This window comes from Scleropages formosus, chromosome 17 (assembly GCF_900964775.1).
Source record: "Scleropages formosus chromosome 17, fSclFor1.1, whole genome shotgun sequence".
In the NCBI taxonomy this organism is placed as follows: Eukaryota; Metazoa; Chordata; class Actinopteri; order Osteoglossiformes; family Osteoglossidae; genus Scleropages; species Scleropages formosus.
In genome coordinates, this window is record NC_041822.1 from 17,490,128 (window position 1) to 17,518,099 (window position 27,972).

Genomic DNA, 27,972 nt, shown 5'->3' on the forward strand with positions numbered 1-27,972 from the left:
GATTCCTTGCACAGCATCCGCTGCAACAGAGCCATCATTCGGCTATTAGCTAAAAAGCAAGGAAACAAACGCATTTCAGCCAAAATATGTTTGATATTTTTATATCACATATGGGATATTTGGAATAAAAAGGACAAATGTAGTTGAAAGGTTTTTCTTCACAACTCTAGGCTTTTGGCACATTTATGCTTGCTTTGTTGTGATGATAATCAAAAATAAATATATATTTGAATAGATTAAACTACTCTTTATTTGGGCAATATAATGAGATGAAAAATGATAGGAGAATAACCATAGAAAGATTTAGTGCTGGAGCCCATGAATGAGTATTTTCTGAATACCAGTTTGTACCGCTGATGTGTAGGTCGTCCTTGAAGTTTTCATGTCGGTAGACGGAATGTTGGAAAGAAATTGGGAAATAATCAACATTTGCACCTTGTGTATATAAACAGACGTCTACTATCTTTTCACCGAGGCAAAAATGAAACAAGAAACCCGCAAATTTCGCAGCTGCACCCAACATACGCGCAAGGTTACGTAACTCGGCTCATCATTTATTTTTTAGAACCCCGCTCGCAGACCTCTTAATTTCACAGCAAATTACAGTAAACTCTCCACGAGCTCTCTTAGTCTAATAGGTACCTTTATTTCAAGCTTGAAAATGTTCGCCATTTCGGAAGGGAAGACGGATCGATTCTTGGCTCCAGCGTTTGCGACACAGCAATTTCTCACCATTTAAACCGAACTAGGATGTGAGGGTCAGTAGATCGTTACCGGTAAACAAGGAATTAAGTTACATGAGGATGCCGGCAACTCCTACGTTCGCTTAGGGAAAGTGCTGCCGTTCTAGAAGTCCAGGTTATAAGTTACAACTTAATTAGTTAAATTTGTTCCTGGTGACCATGTTTTTCTTTTCTTTTTCAAAACAATTTCTGAATATTTGAAAGTTACGTTCAATATTTAAACAAAGGTCAGGACAGGGGAACCATTTATGCAAATTCCAGCCACATTCTGTATCGATGCGTTCCAAAAAGCCTTCTGGCATCTTTCAGATTTTTAATCTTTAAATAAAAAGCCTCCGTGCGTATTGCAATTATCCTCCATGAAGAGTACCCAGTCAAAACTTTTCCAGCGTTCCATTTAAACTCTACCCTACAGTTCATCCAAGGCTGCAGTTTCAATAGTGCCACCGTGGTCTCAAGGGGCAATAAAATAAAAGCAGCATTTATTTTTGTATTGATACTTAAACAAAAAAATTGCACTAAATTATACATTAAATTTGCACGGAACAGATGGTTTGCGACAAAAACTCACAAGTTCACGTCTCCTGCTTAAGGCCTGTTATTATACCCTTAAGGAAGGCACTTAACCATAATATCCAGCTTTTCAACGACGTAGAAGCGTAGGAACCGTAAGATACTAGGTATTGCAGGTAATTCAGCATCTGCTGAAACTTGTCTACCAAGCAAATAAACAGTATAATGCAAATGAAGTCTAGTAAAATGACAGCCTGGATGGACAGAGGATGAGTCCTCAGAACTTGAGCGTTCTGCGAGTGAAATAAGGTTACCGGAGATAAGAGCCTGGGCGGAAGACGGAGCTGTGCATTAACGGCGCTGCCGCAAGCGCTGCCTGGCCAAAGACGGCTCCTATAACTAGCGCGGTAAATCCCATTAACGCAAACGCACGCGTGCTCCTGCCTGCCTGCCTGCCTGCCTGCAATGACACACCTCCTTAATCCGCTCCCCATACCCATCCGCTCCATCCCACACACACGTACACATACGGCTCCCATACGCGGTTGGCATCGTGGAAGGTTTCCATTACCTCGGCGAGTGTGAATTATTCAGTATTTGAAGGAGGGCAGAACGAACAATAAACAAGTCTTTGGTAAGCATCTCCAAAAAAGGGCACATCACCACCGTTGTCATTATCAGCATCGTCTTCCTCCACCACCTCCTGGTGAGTACCACGGTAAGACGTGGAGCTTTGAGATTTTCAGTATAAATATATAAATGCAACGGAGCCAGAGCATGCGATCAGGACGCGTGACATAAGCAATAATCATCACAGACCTACTTAAAAAGAAACAAAAGGGGGAGCACCGTAGTGAAGCTTTCTGCCTGGTAAACAGATGGGGAAATGCTAAGAGGCAATGGGATTTTCTCTGAAGGACCGGAGCTACGTGGATTTGTGAAACAGGATTAGCCGGTGTGTAATGATTTGTGTGCTGTAGGCACTGACACACCGCGCTGTAGGTGTTTATGTGCAAGCTGGGGGGAGTGGCGACGCAGCTGACTGACAGCTACTAGAGCCGGGGAGGCGGGGGGTGGGGGGGCTGCGCCGATAGAAGATTTCCAGAACGAAATGGGTACGTCAAATTTTAAGAATTGATGCAGCTGTCCTAATTTTAGGACTCGGCGGCACAGTGAAATATAAATGAGGGCCGCTGCATTTCCAGAAGCCTCTCACACGATGCTCCGACTGCTGAAAAGCAGGCCTGCCTGTTCCAATTTGGAGAGCGTAACTGAAACGCTTACCGCTGAGGGATTGTGCCTCGCTCAAAAAAAGTCGTTTTACTCTCGCATGTCTAATTACAGGGAAAATAGGGTAGCATTGTTCTCAAATCACACGGCGACGCCACAAACGCGTCTTGTTCCGAGGTTCTTCGCTATTCTCCTGGAAGTAAATTAATCTATAAAGATAATACATAAATCCTTGTGTATCACTCGACATTATCCTCCCTGATGTTTAAAATGTAGGATAAACAGGGGTAGGGAATCTGAGAAACAGAAGAACGAGGTATCAGATCTGTTGCACTGCGCAGAAACGAGAGCGCGGTCTCCTCCGTTAACAGTGCGGGGGTGGCGGCGGCTCCATGCAGAGGGGGAGCGGCCTCTTCCCATGACCCCGACACATTGCGCTTTCGGTCTTCCATCTGTGACCTCCAGTGTTTACTCGCCGCGTTGCCGCAGAAACGGGCCCCTGGACGAGGTCACCACCGCAGGGCCGTCGGCACGTCGACTCCGACTCGTACCCCGCAGGAAGCGCTCGGCGCTGTCCTTTCACCCCGGGAGGAAGGGAGGACGTCTGACGTCCCGCCACCACGCGAGACGTCGACAGACTTCCCGAACAGAGACACCTGGGAATCCTCCTGCTGTTCGTCAGCATTCCACTTTGTTTTTTAACATGCGAGGCCTGAGAAGGGAATTCCTTTCACACATTACCTTAATGAAAACATTTATTAACGCACATTCAACAGCCTCGCGTTGTAACAATCCTCATCGTGCTTCCCTTCGGTTCTTTATATCTAGTCGATTTGAAATCGGCGAAACTCGTCCATCAACGAACACATCAGACTCACCGCATCGACTGTACGCGGTGCAATTAATTTACAATTAATAGAAGAATCCACATCAATGCGCTGCATCAGACTACATCACATTATTCCTCACGACGTACCGAAGTGTCGTTTCAGCTCGGCTAAAAGTGCAGCTGCTCAGCAGTTGAAGCTCTCCAACTGCACTTCTCGGTTGTATTTCTGGGTCCTTCTTCACAGACGCAAGGGCCTGGGTTCAGACCCCTGCTTCCTCTCCGTTCCTGGCAGCTTTCCTTAGAGGGGTGTAATGCCTGGCAGTCGTGTTAGCATTTGGCTCCGCAGGAATACATCAGAAGGGTGATAAGCGACGCGATTATGGGGTGGTAAGTGCCGTCTCCGTAGACTCAACCCTCTGCTCCGGCAGCTTAGCTCCAGAGCGAAGGCTCAGCCGGCGCTACGGCCGGTTTTGCCCCCGCTGTTCTCGGCCTCTTAGTTCGATGACGTTTAAGCAAATTTGGCCTTTATTTCCTTGTGTCGAGCGTTAGCGCAATAAGGGCTGTATTAAAAGTTTATTTCCAGCTGAAAGCGATCAATGTGACTGATCCTTTTGCAAATACACCGTTAAATTGTAATAGCTCCTGCAGCTGGTTCCCACACTTGGAAAGGGGAATGCCATGGTACCCTTGGGTAGAGTACTTAACCTGAACTTCCTTAGTTAATTGAGCAAAATATAAGAAATGCAGTGATTAAGCCACATTGAATAATGGTATGCATTATTGAAGCAATAATATGCAATAATACCAAGCAATGGTATTGCTTATGGAAGCATTTGGCGTTTGCTGCACTGGAGTCATCTCCTGTACGTTATTCTCATGCAGCTGATGGCATTCAAAAGCTCGTCTCTTTGCGAATATTTTCTTTGCTAACCTACAGCTTCCCCTCCGTGGAACACAATACTAGGTGTTCAAAGCTTCCTTAGCTTCAGGGGGGAAAAGAACAAAGAAACTTTAAAAACTCTAAAGCCCCTAAAAGCCTCAAAAAAAAAAAACCCTCACAGTCATTTGGAGTGTGGTTTTGTCTGAGTTTTCTTTTTTTTTTTTTTGCACTGCCGTTTTAGTGTAATTACAGTAACAATGGGTGAGAGGCAATACAGGAGCCTTGAAAGCGAACACAGAGCTATCGCTTTACAGCGGGAGTGGACTAGTACGACGTCGCCGTGTCCCGGGGACATCCTCAGCAGACACGGACGAGCCCCGCCAGAGCCGAGCACAGCCAAGCAGCTCTAACAAAGGCCCTCTCATTCGAGGGCTGCTGAGAAGAACGGCGGACTTTTTGAGCGCTGCAGGGCAGGACAAGCCGTCAGTGGCCTGCCGCTCCATGAGACACAGCCTGTGGCTTGAGATATGACAGAAGATGCCCGGCCAAGCCTGCGCTCCGGCACGCTCACGCCTTCAACTAGACAGGGCACTTCATGCAGTTCATTTATGAGTTTAAAGGTTATTTGCAAATGAACTAAGACCATCCTTCAGCAAAGATTCGGTAATATTTGACTTATTCATATTTAAATCGTATTTTCTACCAGTTCATGCATATTACATCAACATACATTGGTGAATACTGATATAAATGGTGGAATTCAAAAGTTTGAGTACACCTCTGCAATATCTGGACAGAAGAATGAAAACAAAGCAACCCACAGGTGTTCTCCATCTCTGGGAACTGCTGCAGAAAAGATGGGATGACATACCGGCTCATTTCCTACTCAAACTTGTTAATCAAATGCTTCATGAAGGAAAAACTAGTGCCTAGAACATGATGCCAAACTTTTGGTTGATACCGTATGCGCGTTACCTGTACAGTTCTGCCAGTGGATAAGACAGCTGAGCTACAACATACAGGAGAGGGGTCTGCCGCTTCTACCAAAGCAGAGCAGTAGGTTTCCATGCCTTCACACATTCCTCAATTACCTAATATAGTTCAAAAGCCCCTGGTGACCAAGCTCACCGCACTTAGCCTCCAGCCTTCGCAGCATATTCGTTGCTTGGCTAACACCGACGTTCAGTCTTGTAGTAAGCAGCAGTGAAGAACCCAAGAGACCTGCCTGCTCATCCCCAGCACACCAGTGTGAAGAAAACAGAGCACAGCAAGCCAAAGAAGAAGCACAGTTAAGAGAACGTCACGAAGATTTCCGGACAACTGATGGTAAGCGATCTTAACAATATTGCTATTTAATATAAAGTCCCTTCAAATAGTGTAATGGTTGTGTACAAACGATTAATCGAGGAGTTCCGCTCAGTTTCCGACTGTCCGATTCCCACTTCAGTTCCAACTGTGAAGACCTTTGCATCAATGTTGACGTACCCACCTCTCTCTCCCACCTCAGCTGCACAAGATCTACCATGCTTGTCTCCTGTATTTGCTTACAAGACATTTTCTGTGTAAAACTCAACGTTTTTTCCGTTTTTAACAGCTGGTTATTTCACAGGGTGGATAAAGTGAAGGTTCTATTTTACGGCTGTGATCCTTCAGCGTTCTTGTGCTGCTCTTTAACCTCCTTGTTTTTGAAGAGCCAGCGACACGCCCCAGAAGAACGGCGAACGCGACATGTCCGTTTCTTTCTCCCAGGGGAGAGCGGCACCCCAAAGCAGCGACGGCTGACGCGGCACTCCGTGTTCGGCGTTTTGCTGCCTCTCGGCGGGAGGCTCTCGGGCCCTGCGCCCCGTCCCTCTCGCTGGCTCCGCACTGCCATCTGCTCGGCCTGCTGCGCGACACATACCTCCCTCAGGCGACAAGTTTGCCGGGCTTTTTTTCTTCCCCTTCCTCTCGAATCACGGAAAAAGCTGTAAATTATGGAGAACTGCAGCCCTTACAGAGGGTTTAATAGTTTGTTTGAATCTGTACGGTTCAGGCTCATCCACTTTAAGGTGCGTGTCAAGTTCCCAATCGCTCACTCCAAGACCAGAACCATTTTTGTATTTGCAAAGCGTCTCACCAGTGGCGCAACAGCAGTGGTTCGTCGACAGGGCGTAATTTAAACTCACTTCTTAAAAGCGAGTAACTCAACTATTTCTGAACCAATTAGAGAACGGTTTGACAAGTCCACATTGACAAATGATTCCTACAAAGTTTGGAAATAAATTTAAAAAATAAATAAAAACAGATCCATGAAGCAGTGTCTAAATAACCCAAGTTGTAGCTAAACAATCAACCCTATAATCAAAAGCTGTGACAGAAAATCAAAGTCAAGCAAACTGGCAGAACTAACCAAATGCAGGCGAGATCGACAAAAGGGGCCCGGATGTTCGTGGACCGAACTCGCACAGTAAACCACTTACGGAACCCAACCGCTCATCTCAGGAAGTCTACAACAAACTCACCTGGTCACAAATAACTTTCCCAGCTGTCTGAATGCGTTGAAAAGCCATGTAACTCCCAAAGCCAGTATGCTCTCCAGCATCATCTGGGTGGGGTTCAGTCATCTATGAAGGAGGAGCATAGTCATCTCACCCTCATCTCGCCAGCGTGCCGCTGTACTCTTTCCAATCGAGGCATCGCACAGACCAGCCTGAGCGTGTTCCTGTGCTGCGATTTGAAACATCCCCAAGAATAAAGCACGTGAAATATGGTGTGAGAGATTGTCTGTGTTTGAGATTAGCTGTTTTATAGTGCCTGTTTGTACTTCTCTGCTGCAGTTATTGTTTGGCAGCGATAAAACTGGAGTTCTGTGGTGTGCGCTGAAAGCAATTTGCTTTGAGTTCACAGCAACATCGCCGCGTAACTCCGAGGCTGTATTCTTTTATAAACTGACCAGTTTAAAGCCGCACTTATTTTAGAAGTTTAAAAACTTTCAAAGTTCCAATAAACATGTTTCTCTGCATTTATCTCCGCATTAACACGTGTCTGTAGCAATTAATACTTTGTTCCAGTGGTGAAAAAGGCGGGGGTAAACATAAATAAAGATATTTAATCATTTTAACAGTTTGAAATTTTCTACATGAGGCCATCATCAAAGGCTGTTCTGACTGATATATGGTCATTTGGCTACAATGGATGAGTGTTTGTTTGTTTGCACATTTGTGTTTAGCATCCATACAGACACAGGGTTCATGGCCGAGCTCTTCTGCAATAAACACAATGAAGAAACGGCTCAGCAATGCCAGAATGACAGCAGAGATGAGCCAGTGTAATTGGACAGCTGAGACCAGGCGATAGCCAGTAAAAAAAAAAAATCGATATAAAGCACCAGGTTTCTTCATTTACATGGCATTGTTAGAGTAGGGGTCGATACGCATAGAGAAAACAAAGCAAAATGGTTTCATATAGAGCAGGAATAAAATAAAAGTCAAATTCTCCCATGGTCTTCTCTCAAAGGCACAGCTCTCAGACAAAAAACACCAGCATCTCCATATTCACGCAGCCCAACGGGTATCTTTAGAGAGGGTGACAACAACGGCACATTTGACACTTTTGACCAAACTGACAATTAAGCTGTGACTCAAACTGTTCTTGTTTGTATCGACTGTCTTGTATAGAAGACCGGTAGGGTGGCCCCCATTCCTGCGTCCTCCTGGGTGCACAATTAGTTGGAGGCTCTTTAACCCGAATGAGAACGGAGGACCACATTCGCATCATCAGGTGAGGGAGTCCAACTGAGCTTGAACCACCTCTAACTGCAAAACAGGAAACAGAAAATAAGGTTGACCATTAAACGCCGCTTAGCCGAGCTATCATGGGCAAGAAGCAGTCGAAAAGAAGCAGAGTGAATTCCCACTGACCTTGTTGTAGAACTCCAGTAACTCCTGGTGGCTGAACTGTACAAACAGCTTCTGTGGACACTGGAAGACAAGGCGCTCAGTGAACTTCAGCTTTACAGTTACAAAAAAAAAATCTGACTGAATTTGACTTGACTGAAAAAGACCACATACATAGCAAACCCAAATAATTAACATAAACACCAGCATTCAGAACAGGCGCCGACTTCATTCGCTTGTTTGCTTGACAGATATTTTTATTTTGAAGACGCACTTTGCTCTAGTAAACGACCACACTTTTACACACGTAACCTGTTATCTAAGTTACAGAAGCCCCTGAAACATCAACGTAGACACACGGCTCCTCGGCACATCGAAGCTGTTCGCCATTACCAAACATCTCCGGTCATCTCAAGGAGACAGCTCTGCACAAGAGCGAGAATCGTGCACATTCTCCCGTGTCTGCGATCACATCAAATAATCATGCATTCTGACCGCCATTACCACGTTCAGTCGTTAACAGAAACCCTCTTCTCAAACTGGCACTTCGGTCCCAGAGGGCTCAAGTCGCGGGGAAGGGGGGTGCGTCAGAACACATTAATAGCAGTGACATTAACAAGACCCTGCATTATCATCCACAATTAAGAGCAGAGGGAGGAAAATGTCACCTTTAGTACAAGTGGCCTCGACATGTGTTAACAAGAAATGTAGGGTAGATGCTGATTTGAACCTGGTCCACTGCTTTGTTCATGCGTAACTCACAGTACAGTACACAGAACTCCATATGTAAACACTAGGTTGATTCATCTCCCACACATTTAAACAGCGTCTGTAATTCTGTAATAACAACATACTAGAGCGGTGAGTTTGTAGAACGTGAAAAGATAAGGGACATTCCAACCAACCAACCAACTTCAAAAACCACTTGTTCCGACCGGAGCCTATCCTGGAGACACTGGGCGCGAGGCCGAAGGGATGGGAAGGGCACACACACCCTGGACAGGGCGCCAGTCCATCGCACGGCCACAAGTAGGTACCCAGGCACACAGCCGGGCGAAGACACTGGAGTGGAGCAATTGCAGGGCAAGCAGTGACGTTCCTTAACAAAAAAGTCATCCATCCATCCTAACCATCAAGCTGTAAATTAATATTATGTATTACTGTATGCCTCATCAATTTTGTTTTTTCCCCCCAATTACATTTTTAAAGGCAACGTGAGACCGTACCTATATAGGGTCACGGGGGGGTCAGGTTGTCAAGGTTTCACTGCGTTGACTGGATGGAAGATGATCTTACTCTCTTACCTTTCACCTAAGGAGATTTCATAATTTTATAGGCTGTTACTTTTTTTTGCTGGATACTCTCCAGTGTAAAACCTCTTTGAGCTGAGAAGTTTTTTTTCTGGCACATGTATTTAAAAAATGCAATATGCCCCAACGCTTCCTCCATTCTATACCCATATTCTATTCTACAATGACAACAGCTAGCCTTAGAAAGCTTCCCCCATATATTGTATCCACAGCTGCTCTGGCCACGTGACACTTATTATGGGATCGTTTGGATGGATCACGGAAGGTTCTACAGATAAATACCTTAATCTGACTTGGAGAAATTGTGAGCTACACAGCCATGAATAATTACCGATGCTCATTCCCAAACAATGGGGAAAAAAGCAGGCCAAATAAACTCGTCAAGGGCGCTTCTTAGCATGTAGCAAGCTATAAACCTGCTCATCTCTGATACCCTTGTCTTTCCCGTGCTGCTTGAAGACTGACAATCTTTAGTAGACACGGTTTTAAGAGAAATGGATTAGGGAGGTATTCAGAAACGTGTTTAAAGCTGGGGTGTTTTCCTGGTGGCACTGCAATTTGGGGTCAAGAGTCTCCGGGAACACGTATTTAAGCGTCTGTGAGTAATTCGAGTGAGTGGGACGCTGTATTTGCAGCAGGAGACAAATTCACTGGGGGCGTCTTGGCACAGAAGCTTACATGGAATTTGACACATCTGGGGTGATCCTGATGAGCGAAGAGCAAAGAGACAATGCTCACATTAAGGCTGGAAACCCAGTGAGGGCAGGAAGTGGTGTGGGGACATTACTCTGCTGCACCTGTGTTGTACCGCATGGCATTAAACAGCAAGAGTGCAGAAGCCTAATGGCATTTCCGGACCAAACACAACCTTGGCTACAAGGCTCACTAGGCCTCCGGTGGACAACGCCTACACTGCCATCAGGCTGGATGGGAAAGGTTTATTTACAGTTTTTAAATTAAACATCAGATGTCAATTCATATGCTGACATTCATGCATGCAGCACATGCAGCAGTAGATGTGTTTTATTCCTCTTTCATCCCACAAAGAGAAACATAAAAAAGCACTTCTCATGAATTATTTGTTACTGTAGGTTAAAATTTATAGTATACAATTTTTTTTTTTTTAAAAACAGTTCTTGTTTGTGGTCCGTATCCTGGGTTCTGTCGAGAGCGTGGCTCTGATTACTGATTACGGGCCAGTAAGACCCCACCAATCTCTACACAAATTACATTTTATTGAATACAGGAGATCTGTGCAGAAATCATTATCCATAAAATGGAAGGGGGGGGAAAAAAAAAAAAAAAAAAAAACGTCCCCACTGAAATTTGTGTCCATTGCAGGGTGGTGATTTATGTAGCCTCCCATAAAATGGTTTCATACAAGAGAAGGAACGAAACACAGCAACACAAGTTTTTAGACACTCCTACATAACCCAAGTTTTTGGAAGAACCCAATAATCAGCACGTTTGTAAATCATGGCTTTGAGCACAATATACCATTCCTAAGCAATTCTGCACTCTACAAGCCACAGTCCCCGGTGACCTCTGAGTAATTCACAGAACTGTGTCAATGGGAGTGTGATCAGATGACACCAGTGTAGTTGGGATAGTAGCACATTACACGCCAGGGCTACCGTGATGTTTGAGAATGGTTCGCTCCGCGTACCTCACACTCACGCTCACTTTTGCACGCATTCTTTCTCTCCAGAAAAGAACACGATCCAGGCATAAGTGGTTCATTTAACTTGTAGTTTCTTAACGATTATCTTGCCTACTCCCCTAATGCCTCTTCAATATTTTTAGAATTATACTATGCTCCTTCAGTTCGCTACCTTAATGTCGGCTTCTCTTTCCTAATCCACGATATTATTCTTTTAGCACGAAAGGCTCCCTTGGCTTGTTCTTAAGCAGAACTGTTTTAAATTGCTTCCTAATTAGAAATTCATAGAATGTTTTGTTTAATATTAATTTTTCCTCCCCCCTTGTGAATAATACTATAAGCTGTTTATCTCTGATATGGTTTTCACATGACTGTCAGACTGGGGACCTCAGTGAGAATCCTGCTAAAAGTGGTTAAAGCATAAGACAGCAAGTTCATCGTTGTGTCAAATCAGGACAAAAAGGAAATTTTTATCCTTACTTTCACTTTGATGCTTTTCGACTTTTCTATATGAAAAAGAAGCTTATTCAGACAACAGCAGCTTTTGAGTACCAACAGCACATGAGAAAAATGGATTAGTGACTACGGGGGCAGGCTTGATCCTTCAACAAAGAAAACTGTCATATCTAGCCATTTAGAACGGTAAGGACCTATATGACAGAACTATTATATACTGTGCAGGGTATAATTCATGAGTGTGAGCCAAAGCAGAATTCTATATGTATTATTATATCTTGTTATTTCTTCAAAGGGCCTCTAAGTTCAAAGAGTTATCCCTCCCCTGTAATTAGCATACATTTCAGATAGCAGAATAATCACGTGTAGTTGTCTTGTCAAAGTCTAGCGAAAATTTTGATGGAGACATGGCTGAGCTGTTGATTTTTTGGCACCTCACGACCTACTCCACAAACATTCTTAATTACGAATAAAATCATGAACTCCCGGGTTAACTCGTTGCCATGGACACGGAGCTCTCAAAAACCTCTCCTTGCAGTAGTGCCCTGTTGTCTCCATGTCGGCTCAAAATCGCTGCTTCCCTGGTGGATCTGTGCCTCCTTTCTTCCACTTGAAAGCTAGGTGTGCATGGACCCCTTTCAATACGACTTTTAGAGCCTTTTGCTCTATATTTCCCTCAACAAACCTTTGATGGTGTTTTGCAGTCTGCCAGTCCTACCTAGACCCTTCATGTGGAAGTGATGAACCCAAAAAGCGACCACAAATAAAGTTTTAAAATTTTCTTTTAAATCATTTTCCTCACATGCTGTTGCTCCCCACAGGGGAAAGATAAATAGGAAAAGGTAAGATAACTGGCCTTCACCTTGTGAAAATCAATTAGATGCATGTCTGCGTGTGTGTACACATGTTGGGAATTGACAGTAAAATAACAGCAGTCAGAGGGAAAATGACAGCAACAGACAAAAGGCTCGGGCAGAGAAATGGGGAGTGCATTTTCAACACTGAAAGGAGAAACTAAAAAGAAAACGATAAACCACACATGATCAACTCCATCCACACAAATTATTGCTGCACAGTCACTCATTGACACTTTTCCTCGGTGGTTTTATGGTAAAATATTCATCTCATTTGCATGCCTGTGTATTTTACTGGAGGAACTTCAGAACAGCAGTTTGTTTCTCTGTGTGATGTACGGCCAGTAATGAAACATTTGTCCTCAAAAGGTATGACAGGGTGGTCTCGCAAGCAGGCCATCGCAAGGCGGCCTGCCAAAGGGTTGATGTTTCCTTCCTGCTGTCTGGGTCCAAAAAGCTTGCTACTCAGATACATCTAGTACTGTTAATAATAAGAAAAATAATAATAATAATTATTATTATTATTGAGGGGGCGTGTGGGTGTGGCAGATTCAGCCGGTGCCCGCTGTGTGGTGGGTCTGGGGTTCGAGCCCTGCTTGGGGTGCCTTGCAGCAGACTGGCGTGCCATCCAGGGCGTGTCCACTTCCCCTCTTCGGCCTTGCACCCTGTGTTACCGGGTTAGGCTCCGGCTCGCCACGATCCCTCTTTGGACAAGCAGTTGTAAGACATTGGTTGGTTGGTTGGTATTATTATTATTATTATTATTATTTTTACAACTATTACTTTGTTTAAGAACTTATAAGTTTACCCACTCAGACAAGCTCCAAAATCTAAAAGTCTATAGGGTGTAATTTTGGCTGTGGTGTAGTAGAAGGAACTCCCTTTCTCCCTCAGAACTGCTAAATCATTTGTAGCATTCAAGAAAGGTCTCAAAAAAATCTTTCTGGACCAACTTCTCTCCTGATGTCCTAAAAGCTACATAAATTTGGATCATAGCCTCCATCATTATCATCTTTGCATCTCCTGTATCAGTCAAACTAAAGGTGCTTTGGTAATCATGTGTCTGGTTCTAAAGGTCTTTGTCCGTTGTAAAATGCACTTTTGTGTACCCTGATTTTTACTTTGTTTTGGAGAAAAGCGTCTGCTAGATGAATAACAGTTCAGGTCCCCATGAAAGGAGTGGCTGGACTGCATAAACATGCCCATACACTGCAGCTGGCGATGTGCTTGCTGAGGGTCAATACAGATGGAGTAGGTCTCCAGACCCACAGACGCCAATGGAGCCTCCCATGTCCTTGCCACAATGGCAGCATTGTGAGTATTGCTTTGTAAAAGCGAGTAGACTAAACTAATAATAAACGCAAATAAAAGAACTATTTAACTAGCCAGCCATGACACCATAACCCAAGAGTTACAGTAGCCTACTACAAAAACCCTCAGGCTACTGGTGATTAGATCAGTCTGGTACTCATTCCTCTCCTGAGGCCTCTATGTAAATCCTCATGACACAGCGAAGAACAGGAATCTGGCAGAATGCTGCTCCATGCCGTACTTCACTAAATATAATCAGTTTAACTTACAAGAAAACAAGAGGAAAAAATAGATTTATAATGACAGAGAGAACAATTGGCAGCCAGGCGCAGTTAAATGCTCAAGTGCGGATTCTCCACCAAGTTTGTCATGAACGCCGAGAGCCTGGAATCCCACAAAGGACTAGCCGACACTGTCATGGTAACGTCAAAGCAAAAACAAGCCAGCCTCCCCATCGAACAGCCCACCCGGCCCCGCCCCACCCTGGTCAACAAAGTGTGATGAACGGCTACCCGGCTGAAACATGACGAACATCTTCCGGAGCTGCTGATGTTCTCCAACACAGCGAAAACAAGGGTGTGTTCATCAAGCTGCGTCTGCAAGTCTGGGGAAAGTCTCTGTCAGGGCAGTGATGTCTACTTCCCTTTGTTTTCCTGCGATACGCTACACGGATGGCTTTAAGAAATATAAACGGAATCTCAAGCAGCCTCTTGAGGGCCAGCAGCAGTGTACCTTCAGACAGCGGAGGCAGCTAGATTACAGATATCTGGCTGCCGAGGTAATTGCTGGGGGCTTGCAGGTTGTTACCTTGCCAGCCATCTCTTTCGATTCCAAATCAGCCCCCCGCTATCTTCGATTTTAATGTCATGTTCTTTCAATGAGCGGAAAAACTTCCCTTCGGGCACGTAAACAGATAAATAAAGACAAAACGCAGTGGTTTCCCTCCGCTGTCCCCGGCACCTGTGGGGTTCTGCCATGACACCTTTGTCTCAGTATGAATAGTAACAGAGACACTGCGCGGGAAAGGCCACGCAGGCCGGCACCCATTGCTTTTCACACCTTTGTCTCTGCTGCGATGGTGTCCTGGGGGCAGAATGCCATCTCCTCGGTAAACATGGGAGGGGTCGGCAGGAGGCAGGCATCCATCCACCCGCTGCAGAATCGAAGTGACGTCCGCTGAAAGCCGGGCCAAACTCATCCCCCCTAACGCGCCACCGTTTCTACGAGGCCCAGCTGGGCTCCCGCCTTTGCGCAGGACACTTTAAACAATGACAAACAGGACACGGTTTATGGAAGTCAAAGTAAACACAGCTTGCAGGTCTTGCTTCAGAAACCATAAAGTGGTTTGGGGGGAGTGAGCGAAAAGGAGCCGCAGTAAAGGAATGGGTCTCATGGCCGGAAAGATCTACTGCTGTACCCTTGACTGGGGTATTTAAGCTGAAAAAGCATCAGGAAAAATGTACCACTTTGATGTAATTGGGAAAAAGTGTGAAATTGCGTGCTGCACAAAGCACTGTTGATAACAGCAACAGCTAAATTAAATAAAGCTGTAAACATTCTGGGAAGCTGAAAGAGTTTTAAAATCAACGGCGTGCAGAGTGAGCAAAAGGAACAGCCCCTAGGTGAAACTGAGGCCGACTAGCGGAAACCAGGAGGGAAAACAAAGAGCGTGCCATCGGGGCTGGCCACAAAGCGAAGAGGAAGTCCCACGTCCCCGGGTGCCCCCCTCCAGACCCCTGCGGTCCCATCGCCACAACAGCCCACATCCTCTATTATGGCAGCAGGCCGCACGAAGGGCCGCTTCGCTCTGCTGACAACACGGGAGTCACACATCCGGAACCGCAACAAGAAGAGAACCCCCTGCAAGGCTCAGCCACAATGTCATAGTGAAACCGAGACTGAAAGCACATCCAAGGTACTCGTCTGGTCATTTCCATTTTGGATTAAAGAAAGACACAGAGGGAGGTGGTTCGAGGCAAACAAACAGGTCTGACATTGTGCCACTGATGGCTGTTGCCTCACCCACTACTTCTCGTACTCGTATTTTGTGCATTCACCATGGCAGAGTAGGACAACCAGGCTACCTTTCAGGGTCTGCTCCATCTCACACTGGAGCATCCTCTGACACATTGAGCCCTACCTAGCCCTCTTACTGTTGCCACCATAAGCCAGCTATGGTACAATCAAGGTACCTCTCCATGACAGCTCATTACTAAAACATCATAACTGAGAAATGTAAAAAAAAATTAAGTGGCATAAAGAGAGCCATTTGGCTCATCTCAGTCCACCATTCTGCATCTGAGTGGGTCTTTTTCCACAGCCGGAAGAAAACGGAGTTCATCACTGCTCCGTCAAGGTCTGTCACCACTGAGACGCAGGCTGGCTGGTAAGAGAAAGCCTTCACACGTCACAGTTAGAGCCGGGGCCCCCATCCTCAGCCTTTGCCCCCATTGTGCCTTGCCTAAACTTCTGAAAGGGTCCTTCAACACAATGTCAGTCAGGGCTGTCAGGGACCAGAGAGATTTCACACAGAGGCCGTTGTTCATTCTTCATCTGTCCGACTGACATTTATAATGACTGAGGTCTATGGGATCTGATCAGCAATGTACTTTCCCATGAGGCCCCCTCAAAATGACACCAGTTCACACTCCACCCTTGGTCCCATAAAAACCTTCAAGAGTGTTTTCATCCTCATCTGGTTTAATCAATATCACGAACACATAAATACTCAGTGCTATGATGCTTCAAGTTGCCTGGATACTCCGGGATAAACAGTTCCCCTTGAGCCATCATGGCTGGCGGCAGCAGATCCCAAGTTCCAATACAGCTTCCCAGAATCAGGCTTTTTCTTCTTCTTGCTCCAGCAGCAAAAAAAAAAATCTGGTGTGCCACATGAGAGGGAAGCACGGCCGCAGCGGTAAACGGGTTGGAGCCGGGTTCCATCGTTCTCAAAATAACCCACCCTTGTTTACCATATGCTGTGGGCCCGGTGAAAGCACGGGGGCTTCTAGGCGTTCAAAGCTCCGCGTGTCTAAGGTGGGGGTGGGATCCAGATGTCAGACCAGAGAGCGGGTTATAGGCTTGCCCTTCATTTACTTACAAACATCACACAGAGACACCCACACTGCAACAACATTACACACTTGGCATCTGGTTCTTGGCCACGGTTAAATCTCCAAAACTAAGTGTTTTACATGTGGTGGGTGATGTCCTAGATACATGCAAATTAATAACGTATGAGCTTTATTTTCCTTTGATAAAGAACTTGGAATAAACTTGTGCATCTGTTCATGTTTTTTTTTTTTTTTTTTTTTTTGCCAGTAACTTTCTAAATATAGATGCTGGAATAAGGAATTATTCGCATCATAAATTATGCATGGCTGGCAGTAGGACTCAGTGCAATCAAAATAAGTTCTGATAATTTTCATTGCATTCAGTGAACTAACCATTCGCCTTGCATTCATGCAGTTTATTCCTTTTGCAAATATAGACATTTAACACATGGAAGAAGTTAAAACTGAAAAATTTATTTTTGTACAAATTTAAGCTCCCCCCCATTTGGGTAACTTTTCATGCTTGAATTCTTAAATCTCACATTTCATTATGATGCAACTATAATCAAATAAATCATTCGGCAACAATTTATCAAAACACAAATTATCTATATGGATGTCACGAAAGAAGGTGGTCATTCAAGAACATTAACCATTCCTCTGGGTGATATATTTACAAGAATACATTTGTAATCTATCCATAAATCCCTAGGTATGATTGCAAATGCATTAAATATAGAATTCATTTACTGAAAATGTTCTAAAGCATAAATGCTCTGAATCCATTAGGGCTCAAATGTAAACGGCACCACATAAAAGCCGGCCCGTGTTTGTTTTGGAGAAACATACGAACGGGTGCTTTGCTCACTGCTTCAATTCTGATGTGTGGATTCAATCAGCCCTGCAGCTTTCAGCCTGGTAGGTTTATCATGAGCCACCGCAGCCACGAGGCCCCCAAAAGAGAATTCCTCATTCTGTCATTACAATGTTTGTTTGCTTCGTTTTCTGGCTTACCGTCTCAAAAGATGATGCGTCTCATCTAAAAATATATATAAATAAATGCTTAAGAGTATAAATAAGGCCTACGCTTCCCATTTCCCGTGATGCACCTCATTTCCATAACGCAGTGCTCACAAAGGGTGGCTGCCCTCATTAAGACACCAGCGATGGAGCAGATTAGGGACATATTTGCATACAGGAACATCTCGCGGTATGTTTTCCCCCCAAATTTACCAAAAGTGGAGAAAACAGGACACAAACAGGAAAAACATGTAAAATGCATACTCTAAATTATGGAGACCTTAAAATATTTAGCAGATGCAGCAGCAGATGTGACGCAGAGAGAATGACCTTCTGTTAATTAGTGAAAAAGCAAAGAATTCCCCTGGCCTGGGCAATACCACGTGAAGAACATTGTGCTGCTACACCCCGGCGGAATGGACAGCCCCCAGCCGAAGCAACACTCTACTATGGTCCTCCAGGAGGGGAGCAAACAGTCCTGCTTCAGCACATTGCTCTCACACATAGTCCAGGTGTACACCTCCAGCAAACTCCTAAAACAGCTCCCACTTCCAAAATTGACCCAAATGGGCCATGCTCTTCCTCCTCCATTCCCCATCACACCGACAGCCATCCCACACGAGTCGAAAGCAGAATCAACAGCAAATCGGAAAGGTTTCACTCATTACTCAAAACCCATTACGTAGAACAGATGTCTAGAACCACCTCAAGAAGGCTTACTCTGAGCAATCTACACACCATCTCCTCTATGATACTATTAGTAACATCATAATCACCATATTAATATTAAAAAGAAACACTGGAGCAAGTACAGATAAGATCATGTCATATAATCAGTAATTATGTTTCATTAGGTAAGAATAGTAATTATTTGTGTAATTGCTTAGCAGATGGTTTGACTCAAGCTGATTTACATTATTTAAATATATTAAAATTAGATTCCGGTTACAACAACCAAGATACATACCTGAGGCCACTACACCTTTAACCACCACTATGCCTCCTATTTAACAATAAAAAAAAAAAAAAAAGGGGGGGGGGCAGGATCTCACAGACTCCAGGTGGTAAATACAGGTGTTGCCAAATGAATTTCACTAGCAAATGTGTATTGTTTTGCCAAACCACAAGAGGAAAGCTATAAACAAAACCAGGACCACTTTATTTTTATACCACAAACAGTCAATATTTGACATCATGTCCTTGGGGAAGGTGGGAAGTGGTGGAGTGTCTTGTGTCGGCTGGGAAAGCGCGGAGCGTGGCGAGATCGGCGAATCTGCCCGGTAGCGGCAGCGGCGTACCTGGGGGCTCAACACGTTGCAGCGTTTGTTGACGCGACTCCTACCTTTCCACGCAGCGTTCGTTGTTCTGATGTTCAAAAGGGCCTTTTCTTATCAACAAAACAAGTCTCTGTTTCGTACACTGCAGCTGCATCTCCGCTGTTATTTTCAGTGTTACTCACCGTTCCCGATCAAACGTTCCTATTTCGGGGGATATGTTTATACTGTACAGCCTGTACTTCCAACTAAGTAACTTTAAAATGCATTCAATTTACAAAATGTTAGTGAACAGCCCTTAATTTCTGCTGCTCCTAAAATAGCTCCGTCCTGTTGCATTGACCTGATACAGGTAACCTTAGATATTTTCCTGCTTCAGACGGTATTAAGGTATGTAGAGCACTTATCGCAGGTGGCAAAGAGTAAGTGCGATGAGATATGAATAAACTCTCAGATTTCTCTGAAATTTGTTTTGCGTCTCAGTAACTATCTACGTACATGCTTTGAAACCGTATAATACTAGGAGCGTATTTTTTCCCCCGAGAAACTACTTAATAGTGAGTATTTAGAGTGAGGAGTTATCAAAACAAAAAAGGGAAAAAAGATAAAGTTTTTGACAGATTTTTCTTCACTTTGGGGAGCTGTATAGTGTGATGGTATTGCTCTTGGAGTCAAAGGTTGCAGGTTCAGGTCTCACCTCCAGCTGTAGTACCCTTGAGCAAGGTACTTACCTTAAAAACTGCTCCAGTAAAAGTTACTCAGCAGTACGAACGAGCAAATAATCGTAAGTAGCTTAACGCTCTAAATCGCTTTGGAGGAAAGTGTCAGCCAAATGAAGTAAAGTAATGTAAAAACACATTTTCCAGTCAGTCTCAGTCCTCTTTCAGCGCTGTTTACAAAATGGAAGGCTGCTGAAATTCCACACCGTGTTGGAGAACGAGTTGGCTCTTGGCCTCTTACCATGTCGGAGATGGAGACAGCTCCTGGCCTCCTACCACGCTGGAGATTGAGACAGCCTTTGGGCCTCTTCGCGAAAGGCACTGCCAGGTCCAGTGACAAAGGATGAGCGTGTTTAAAATCTTTAGAGCCCTGCAGCAAGCGCCAGCATCTGACAACATTCAAGGAACTCCTTGATATGGAGTTCAAAGTATCCTCCCTATCGCATCGCTGTGAAAACAAGGCTCTTCGGCTGATAAGAAATACACACAGACAATTGAAGTGCTCAGACAAAAAGCATCTGGGATGAGTCACAAACTGCAGCTCTGAATACAGTACAATGTACTTATTGAACTTTCACATGACGGTCATAATTTAGCGAAACACTTGTTATTATGCTGCCTGCGTATGTACATCGCACTGCATGTTTCCATAAATACATGGTATACATACACACAAACACCTTCTCCAGATGCGCCAGGTATACATGCTATGCTTTGTCCTCATCTTTTTTGCACGATTGCAGATTCCTCCCAAATCAAATCCAATGACATAGCTGCCCTTCAAACAACAGAAACCTGATGACTATCTTGGGAATGCCACCGGTCCCTAAATCTCAAGCAGACTGCTTCATTTAGTATCTTCTCCAGATTGGTCTCGAGTCATGTCCCGAAACTAAACTAGCTTATTCTGAACCAGTACACACCCCATTGTGGAACCAGTATCAATGGTCAGAATTGGAAGCCGAGTTCCTGCAAGGACTCAGGATGAACTCCTGTCCAAAACCCAAAATCCCTTGAATTTCAACCAGCCAGCACATGGTACAACTACTGAAATGTACTTCTGCGCATCATTAGTTACCTAAAACACTGCCTGATTAAAGTGCAAACAGCAGATATTTGCAATTAAATGTGCTGAATTTTGGCTAAGAGGGTCAGTGAAATTAATGAAATGTAAATGTAATTTATTCCATGGCAAATCTATTTGCGATGGTCTATAGAGAGCCTCTGTGACAAGCGGATGATTTTTAAAAAAAAATAAAATAAATTAAATTAAAAATGTGTGTCAGCCATAACACTGTACACCCAGTAGAAGCTCTGCCTCTTTTTTCCAATATTTGCCAGTCCCCACTGTATGCAAGCTGACGTGCTTATGACACAAACTGAGGTTCAACTTCATTCCTGTATTTTATGGATAAGTAAGTAGGCAGAAATTGCCTTCTTTTAAGTGCCTTTCCGGCACAGCTGTGACTAAATGGATTCTGGGAGGTTCTGATGTAACGGTGAGAAAACCGCCTAGCTGGAGTAATTGCCAGAAGCCAGAGTTTTCTCTCTCCCCTCTATTTTTATCTCTTCATTATGCTCCACACACCAGTGTGCCTTGTTTAGGGTTGCAGGGCTGGGGGTCCTTATCGAGGTTCACAGCACCCCCATTAAACCGAGTTGTCGGGATGCTGTCAAAAACCACCCTCCCTCTCTGCCACCCTTATCCTCATCCCAGCACAATAAAGTTGACATACAGTCTACTTGGTTGTTGAATTGTTTTTTTTCCCCCGAGTTTCCAAAATAATAACAGACTTAACACTAACGGCCTCTGTAAATGACAGAGCAGAACAGCACAAAGAGAGAGAGGCCTATACAAACTTCGGCTGTTGGGACACCGGTGCCTTGACACGTCTGTGTATCCAAGGCGAGCGAGGCAGAGAGTTGGGGAGGTGCTCGCTACGCTTTGTTAAAACATACCGGTAAACTGGTACCAGGCACTTCAGGCCCCACGTCTTCTCCTTCACGCTGATAGCAATCAGCCATCGACACAGAGTCCGATGGAGGTAGAGCAGATTTAGCAAGGGGAGCCTTGAGAATCCCCATCCGTCTGAAAAATCGGAGCGCTCGGAGGCAACCGCAAGCCTAATGGATAGATAATGAAAAGACGGCTGGCGTGAGGAGCGACACGCAGTGAGCAAAAACAGCCGTCGCTCAGCACGTCCTTGGGGCACCAAAGTACACCGAATACCCCATTTCCTGGGTTCATTCCTCACCTGCTTCTGTTTCATCTCTCACTGTGATACACCACAGGACGCTGTCGGAAAATAAAATGAGTACGGTACCCCAAGGGCAAGAATCGATTAACAAAGGCGGAAAAGAAAAACTCTTATTCAGGTTAATATATATGAAAAAGGTTGTTTTTTTTATTATTAAAATGTACAAGTTTCACTGCTTTGAGTACACATTTTCACTTAATGGGATATTAATAAATCAAAAGTTTTATTGCGTGAGCTCGGAGCAGGCTTCACTGCTGTAGCTTTCAGTTATAAGCCTTCCATGTCATTTAACTGGATGCTCTACTAAAGGGCTTCTGGTCTGGTATCTCACTACACTCTACAACAGTAGCACAAAAAGTACAAATCCCAATTTCATCCTGCACTACGCTGCAATACTGCAGTAACAAATGGCTCTACTGCTTTTGTACCACAGAAGAACTTACACAAAAAATACAGATCTCTTATTTTTTTTAACAAGATTAAAATTCCATTCAGTAAGATAAACTATCGTGGTTCAAGCCCAAGGCAGCATAAATCTAGAAATAATCTTGGGCACTCTGCATGACTGCTAAGATGGTTTTTCTGAACAAGTAAAAACATGTTCATCGGAAAAAGGTTAATCAGAAAGTGGTTATAAAACCCCGGAGGCTTAGCACAGAGGAAATCCCGATGTATTTATCGTCAACTGTCCAAACACCAAAGGCTGACTGGTTTAAATCCCTAAGACTGGACGTGCTTTAAACAGGTGAGAATCACAGGCCCAGGGGGAAATAGAGCAGGAAAAATATATTTGATAACAATCATGAAGAAACACACACACTGAGAGCTTCTCATACTAAGCTGACATACTGGCAAAGGCATGAGAATACACGCATGTTTTATACATGTTTTTCTGTGTGTATCTGCGCTTCTGGCATATATGCACGTGTGCTCTGTTTGTAAGTAGGCAATAAGACGGTGATGAAATGGGATTTTAAAGATTCGGGGGGGGCTACAGGAGTTCTGCAGAATGGGCTTGTAGACTGTAGGAAGAGGTTGACACTGGCACTCATCCAACAGAAAGAACAGATAATATCATGCTTCATGTGAATAATTTCTAGCATGCGGTGACAAGCACCACACTGACTGCAAAGAAAAAACACATTATTTTGTTTTTAGCATAAATATTACGCATTAATATACAAAAACATAGAGCTGTGTTTCACCCTTACTGAAATTTCATTTAAACACATTTAGCTTTTTTCTTTACTATATGACATGTCATTCATTCTTAGTTACAGATCAGATCTTGAAAAGTGGAGCTGCCAGAGACCAGGATCTCGGTGGGTCAGGACTACCAGTTGCTCCATGGAGGTTTATATTCCCTGTACAACAGAGCCTTTTTTCTCATACTATACTATGTAATTGCAAACCACGGGGGGGAAGTGACATTAAAGCAAACCCTGCTCTCCCATGTTCATATCAAGCCTCTCAACACGAAGGAAAAACAATAGTTAGTGCCTGACGGGTCTTCAAGGAGCCAAACCCAAAGCTGAGCCCTGTCTAGTGTTGGCCTCTGTAGCAGCCCATTTACTTTGACCAAAGGGGGTCTGTTGGCTTTAGAAATCATAGCGGCTATCCAAATAAAACCACCCAGAGAGAGCCTTTAGAACATATATAACAAGGTCACAATCAAGTTACCTGGGTAACTCTTTCTGGCTAACTTTCAGCCTGTCATATGCAACACCGAAAAGAGGAAATTCACAAAAAAGACCCTTCTTATGACATGTTAGTTGGAGAGAACCTGATTGTTCTAAGCAACAAAGTCAGATTTGCACTCAACTGGGGAGAGGGGGGGGGACGCTTTTATCTGAATCGAGATGAGCGAAACACAATTGACAAGGCACAGCTTAGCAGGTTAGCAAAAAACGAGTATGCATCACAAACCGATGGATCATGGCATCGTTTCTCCAGCAGCCATGAAAAGCAACTCCCAGCGTACATTTGGATGAGGTCAGAGGATGCATGCCCGGGCTTGTGCCTTTGTACAATGATGAAAAACAAAAAAGACAGACAGACAGACAGAAAGCTACGCTCATCATCACCCTACTTTCAGCTTTTTGCTTTCGTTCACTGCAGACTAGCGATCTCCAGCGCTGGCGCAAACCGCCGTCCCTCCCCAGCACTCCATGCCGGTCCGCTTTCAGGAACGGCGCACGCGCTTCCAGCAGGCCGGGCCATCTGGCGTGTCGCTAGCACCGGGCCGCTGGACAGGAAGCTGCCGCGGACTCCAGTTCCACGGGGGTCGGTTGCTAGGACACTGCTAGCCAGCAGTGAAGCATTTTAAGACGGAACAGTTGGGAAATACGCTAAGCGTAAAAGCTGAGAATGTATATCACGGCCCTTTCAATTTATGACATGGCATCCATGCCCCCCTCTCTACCCCACTGTGAGCAACACAGGCAAAACTGCAACATGAAGCAGCTGGAGTGCAGGGTTGCTTGGGATAGCTCACAAATATTGATTATTTATTTGATCCCTGATGCATTGTTTTGCTGATGCTTTAATCCAGTGGTGTCAAAGACATTCCTCAATGGCTCATCTGTATGCAGGATTTTGAAACGAGCACCCCCCCCCCCCCCCCCCCCCCCCTTAATTCATTAATTGGCAAAATTCAATGTCATTTATTTGTTCATCTACCATTAATTGAAACAACTAAGCAGGGAAATTAAAAACAAGCATGCACATGTTCCCCCATATAAAGAAACTGACTCCTGCTACAGCCCAAAGTAATTAATACTGAAACGTGAACCGCTAACCTGAATACAAGTCCGCTTCCTTAACCACTACTCCACCTGCAGCAGGATAAGACGAACGTGGCATCAAAACGAAACTCATCTTTAGTACTGTTTCATGTGTCAATCAGTCCAAAAGCCCGGTGGACCACTCAAATTCTGCAAACAAGTACGTCGGATATGACAAGCTGTTAAACTGCTAATGAACTCAAAGATCATTAAAACCTGGCTCCAGTATTTGATCATTAAAAGACAAAACCAAAAGGACCGCACCGATCCCTTCCACATATGCTCAGGTACTTGGGATGTACAAGAGGCCCTACAAACTTGCACATGTTAACAACGGAACAATCATAAGGAGGCGTCTTCAAAGCAGATGGCTAATTAGCACAGCCATGTAAACAGCGCCTGTACCGCGTAGGTAATTTACTATGGATATTATGGTTTCTTCAAGGTTCATCCTACATTTTGTGTAGTGGAGCTCAACAGAGAGCGCAGAGCTGCTTCCATAAAAGACATCAGTAAAATAAACCCCAAGAATAGTTGTGTGTGTTGAAGTACTTTTCTCATTCTTTTCCATCTAACACTGTATTCAAGGTTTGGAAAATTTTGAACAACTGCAATTTCTAGCTATCTAGGGCTATCTGTCTACAGCCTGTGTATTTGGGAGCCTGCTGACAATTGAGTCCCAAATAGCTACAATGACAATATCTGTTGTTTGGAACTTAAACATGTCACTTGTATGGGGGGGGGGGGGGGGGGGCGGTGATGGCTTCACTGAGGAGCATCATCTGCGAAGGATAAAAGCACTTTGGTTGTCGGGCAGGCGGTTCAGACAGCGTGGTGTTCCACAGGCAGGCCACAGTGGAGCCTGATGAACTGCTTCTGAAGAAAGTTCTGTTCTGAACCCATTTCAGGTGCCTTTGGGAAAAAAACATTTCTTTGCACCAAGCAACTTGCAATAAAACTCAATACACATTTCGGTGCCTTGCGTTTCCTTGCCGAATTCAGTTCCTTATTTTATTAAAATCACACGTCTTATGTTTAAAAATGCATTTAAATGTATTTACAAGTTCACTCACTGGCTCAATTCAGTATATAGCTGTATCTTGTAGGCTTACTGGCAGGCTGACCAAATTGAGCACCGAAGCTCCCTCATATCTGCAATGAACCCATTTCCCTTCAGCGCTATATAACAGCCCAAGCTTCATGGAACTGAGACCTACATTTTTCCCTGGGCTGAACAGCAGCTTGACAATGAGTTACAATGTCCTTTAACACTGAAATGCACTGAACTGTCACTCTCACTCTTCTCCCACTTCCACTAGGGACTGGATTTTGGGGGTGTTAATCACCTCATTATTATGCATCACAACTTCACTGTGTAAAGATCTGGTGTTGTATCAGTTGACACGCATAACAGAAACCATTTTCTTTCCATTCCATTATGCTTCCCACCCACTCTGCAGAACTGCAAACTTCCAGACAAAAGTCCATCTTTGCTTCTCCTCACGCTATTCTCTTTCCTCTCTCCCTCCTATTTTTCGCAGTCGTCCACAAATCATGCCACCAGCTAATGGGGATGAATCCTACATGGGAAGACACTTAGATCACAGCCCAAAACGTGCCGAAAGAGTACAAAGAGGACACACAGACACTTATGTGGACATATCTAGAACAATTCACCTTCCTTAATAACTAACTGCTATTCTTAATTATATTACTATTATTATCATGATCCATCCACCCACTCAATATCAATACCCACTGGTCCAAAGCAGGATCACAGTGCATATCCCAAAAGCATAGGGCATAAGGCAGAGTAGAACACGGATGGGTTGCCAGTCAATCTCAGGGCAATCACACACAGTCATTTATTCACATATACACACATTACATTTATATTTATTCATTTAGCATATGTCCTCCAAAGTGACATACAATAATTACTATGTATAGTATTTTAGCTGATACCTGTAGCCAAGGCAAATTACAATGACAGATACAGTATATTACAGTAAGCTTACTACAGTTATTTACCAATCACAGCAGCAGAACAATAGAACAAAGAAATGCATATATACACACACACTATGGGCAATTTAGAATCACCAGTTCACCTGAAACATGTCCTTGGGGTGTGGGAGAAAACAAGAAAACCCAGAGGAAACCCACGCGAACATGGAGAGAACGTGCAAACTGCACACGGACCAAGCTGGATTCGAACCCATGTCCAAACCCGCAGAACATGAGGTTAATAGTTAAAGGCACTGGGCCACAGTGCTGCCAATTATTATTTTGATTTCATTATTATTACCACTATCATTACGGTGCTTGGGCTAAAATTGTATCCACGGTTACTTCTGATTCATTTATTCTGCTGGATATTTCTCTTTCGAAATTCACACTGGGAGCCTTCCTCAAGGCTATACCATCAGAGCACTAAGGTTTCAAGTGGGTGCCCTTAACCACTATGATTTAAACCGCCGTTACCAGCTGCAACTACCTGCTGACTACCACAAGCGCTCTCCAAACAGTACACATTCCTCTGGAATTTAAACCTGCTGTTGCTTAGTGAGAAGTCCAGTTTCTTTGGCTCATACAGCGCTGGTCCAGATGGGAATTTTTAGCAAGAGCAACATAACTGTCCAACCAGTCCCCAGGTTGGATGGCACACCACACACTGTCAGAGCGATTCCACTCTGCCGTCCCGTTGGCATGTCATCCCCGCGACACATAAAGGTCAGCTGTGCTCAGTGCTCATTAGAGCCCCCCCAGCTCTTCACGTCGCGCAGGGGACGAGGCGGGGCGGCCGAGGGCCGACAGTGGCCCGCCGCTGTCCTCTGGCTTTAATGAGGCACAGTTCAGACGCACAAAATGTGCCTCCGGCACTATGCTGCTGGAACTCCCTCTCAGCAGCAGCAAACGCCACAGGAAGAGAAGTCCAAATGAGGCAATGGCATTCGTGCAACATATTTACTCAAAATATTCCAGAGAAAATTTCGCTGCCAACCAATGCAGTGTATAAGGTGTTGTACTTATTTTGTTTTTTCAATAGTTCAGCCTTTGTTTGCCAAAATGGGACATAACAAAAAACAGGACATCTAATTCTTCCAGGACACCCACAATAAATTCTTTAGATTTCTTTAGATACCCAAGCTACTGTTTCAGGTTTGGCTCTCCATTATGCTGAATGCATTATTCACCAGGAAC

At 44.4% G+C, this 27,972-nt stretch overlaps 1 protein-coding gene across 1 annotated transcript in view; it reads right to left on the reverse strand.

Annotated features, from left to right (window-relative positions):
- Nucleotides 1-259: 259 nt before the first annotated feature.
- Nucleotides 260-27,972, reverse strand: part of commd10 (COMM domain containing 10) — a 54,405-nt gene continuing 26,692 nt past the window's right edge. Inside the window, exons 6-7 of the mRNA XM_018758418.2 lie at nucleotides 8,095-8,154; nucleotides 260-7,989 (exon numbers count right to left, since the gene is read on the reverse strand). Of these exons, the coding sequence (XP_018613934.1) occupies nucleotides 7,951-7,989; nucleotides 8,095-8,154 (99 nt within the window). The 3' untranslated portion in view covers nucleotides 260-7,950. The remainder of the gene's footprint in view (nucleotides 7,990-8,094; nucleotides 8,155-27,972) is intronic.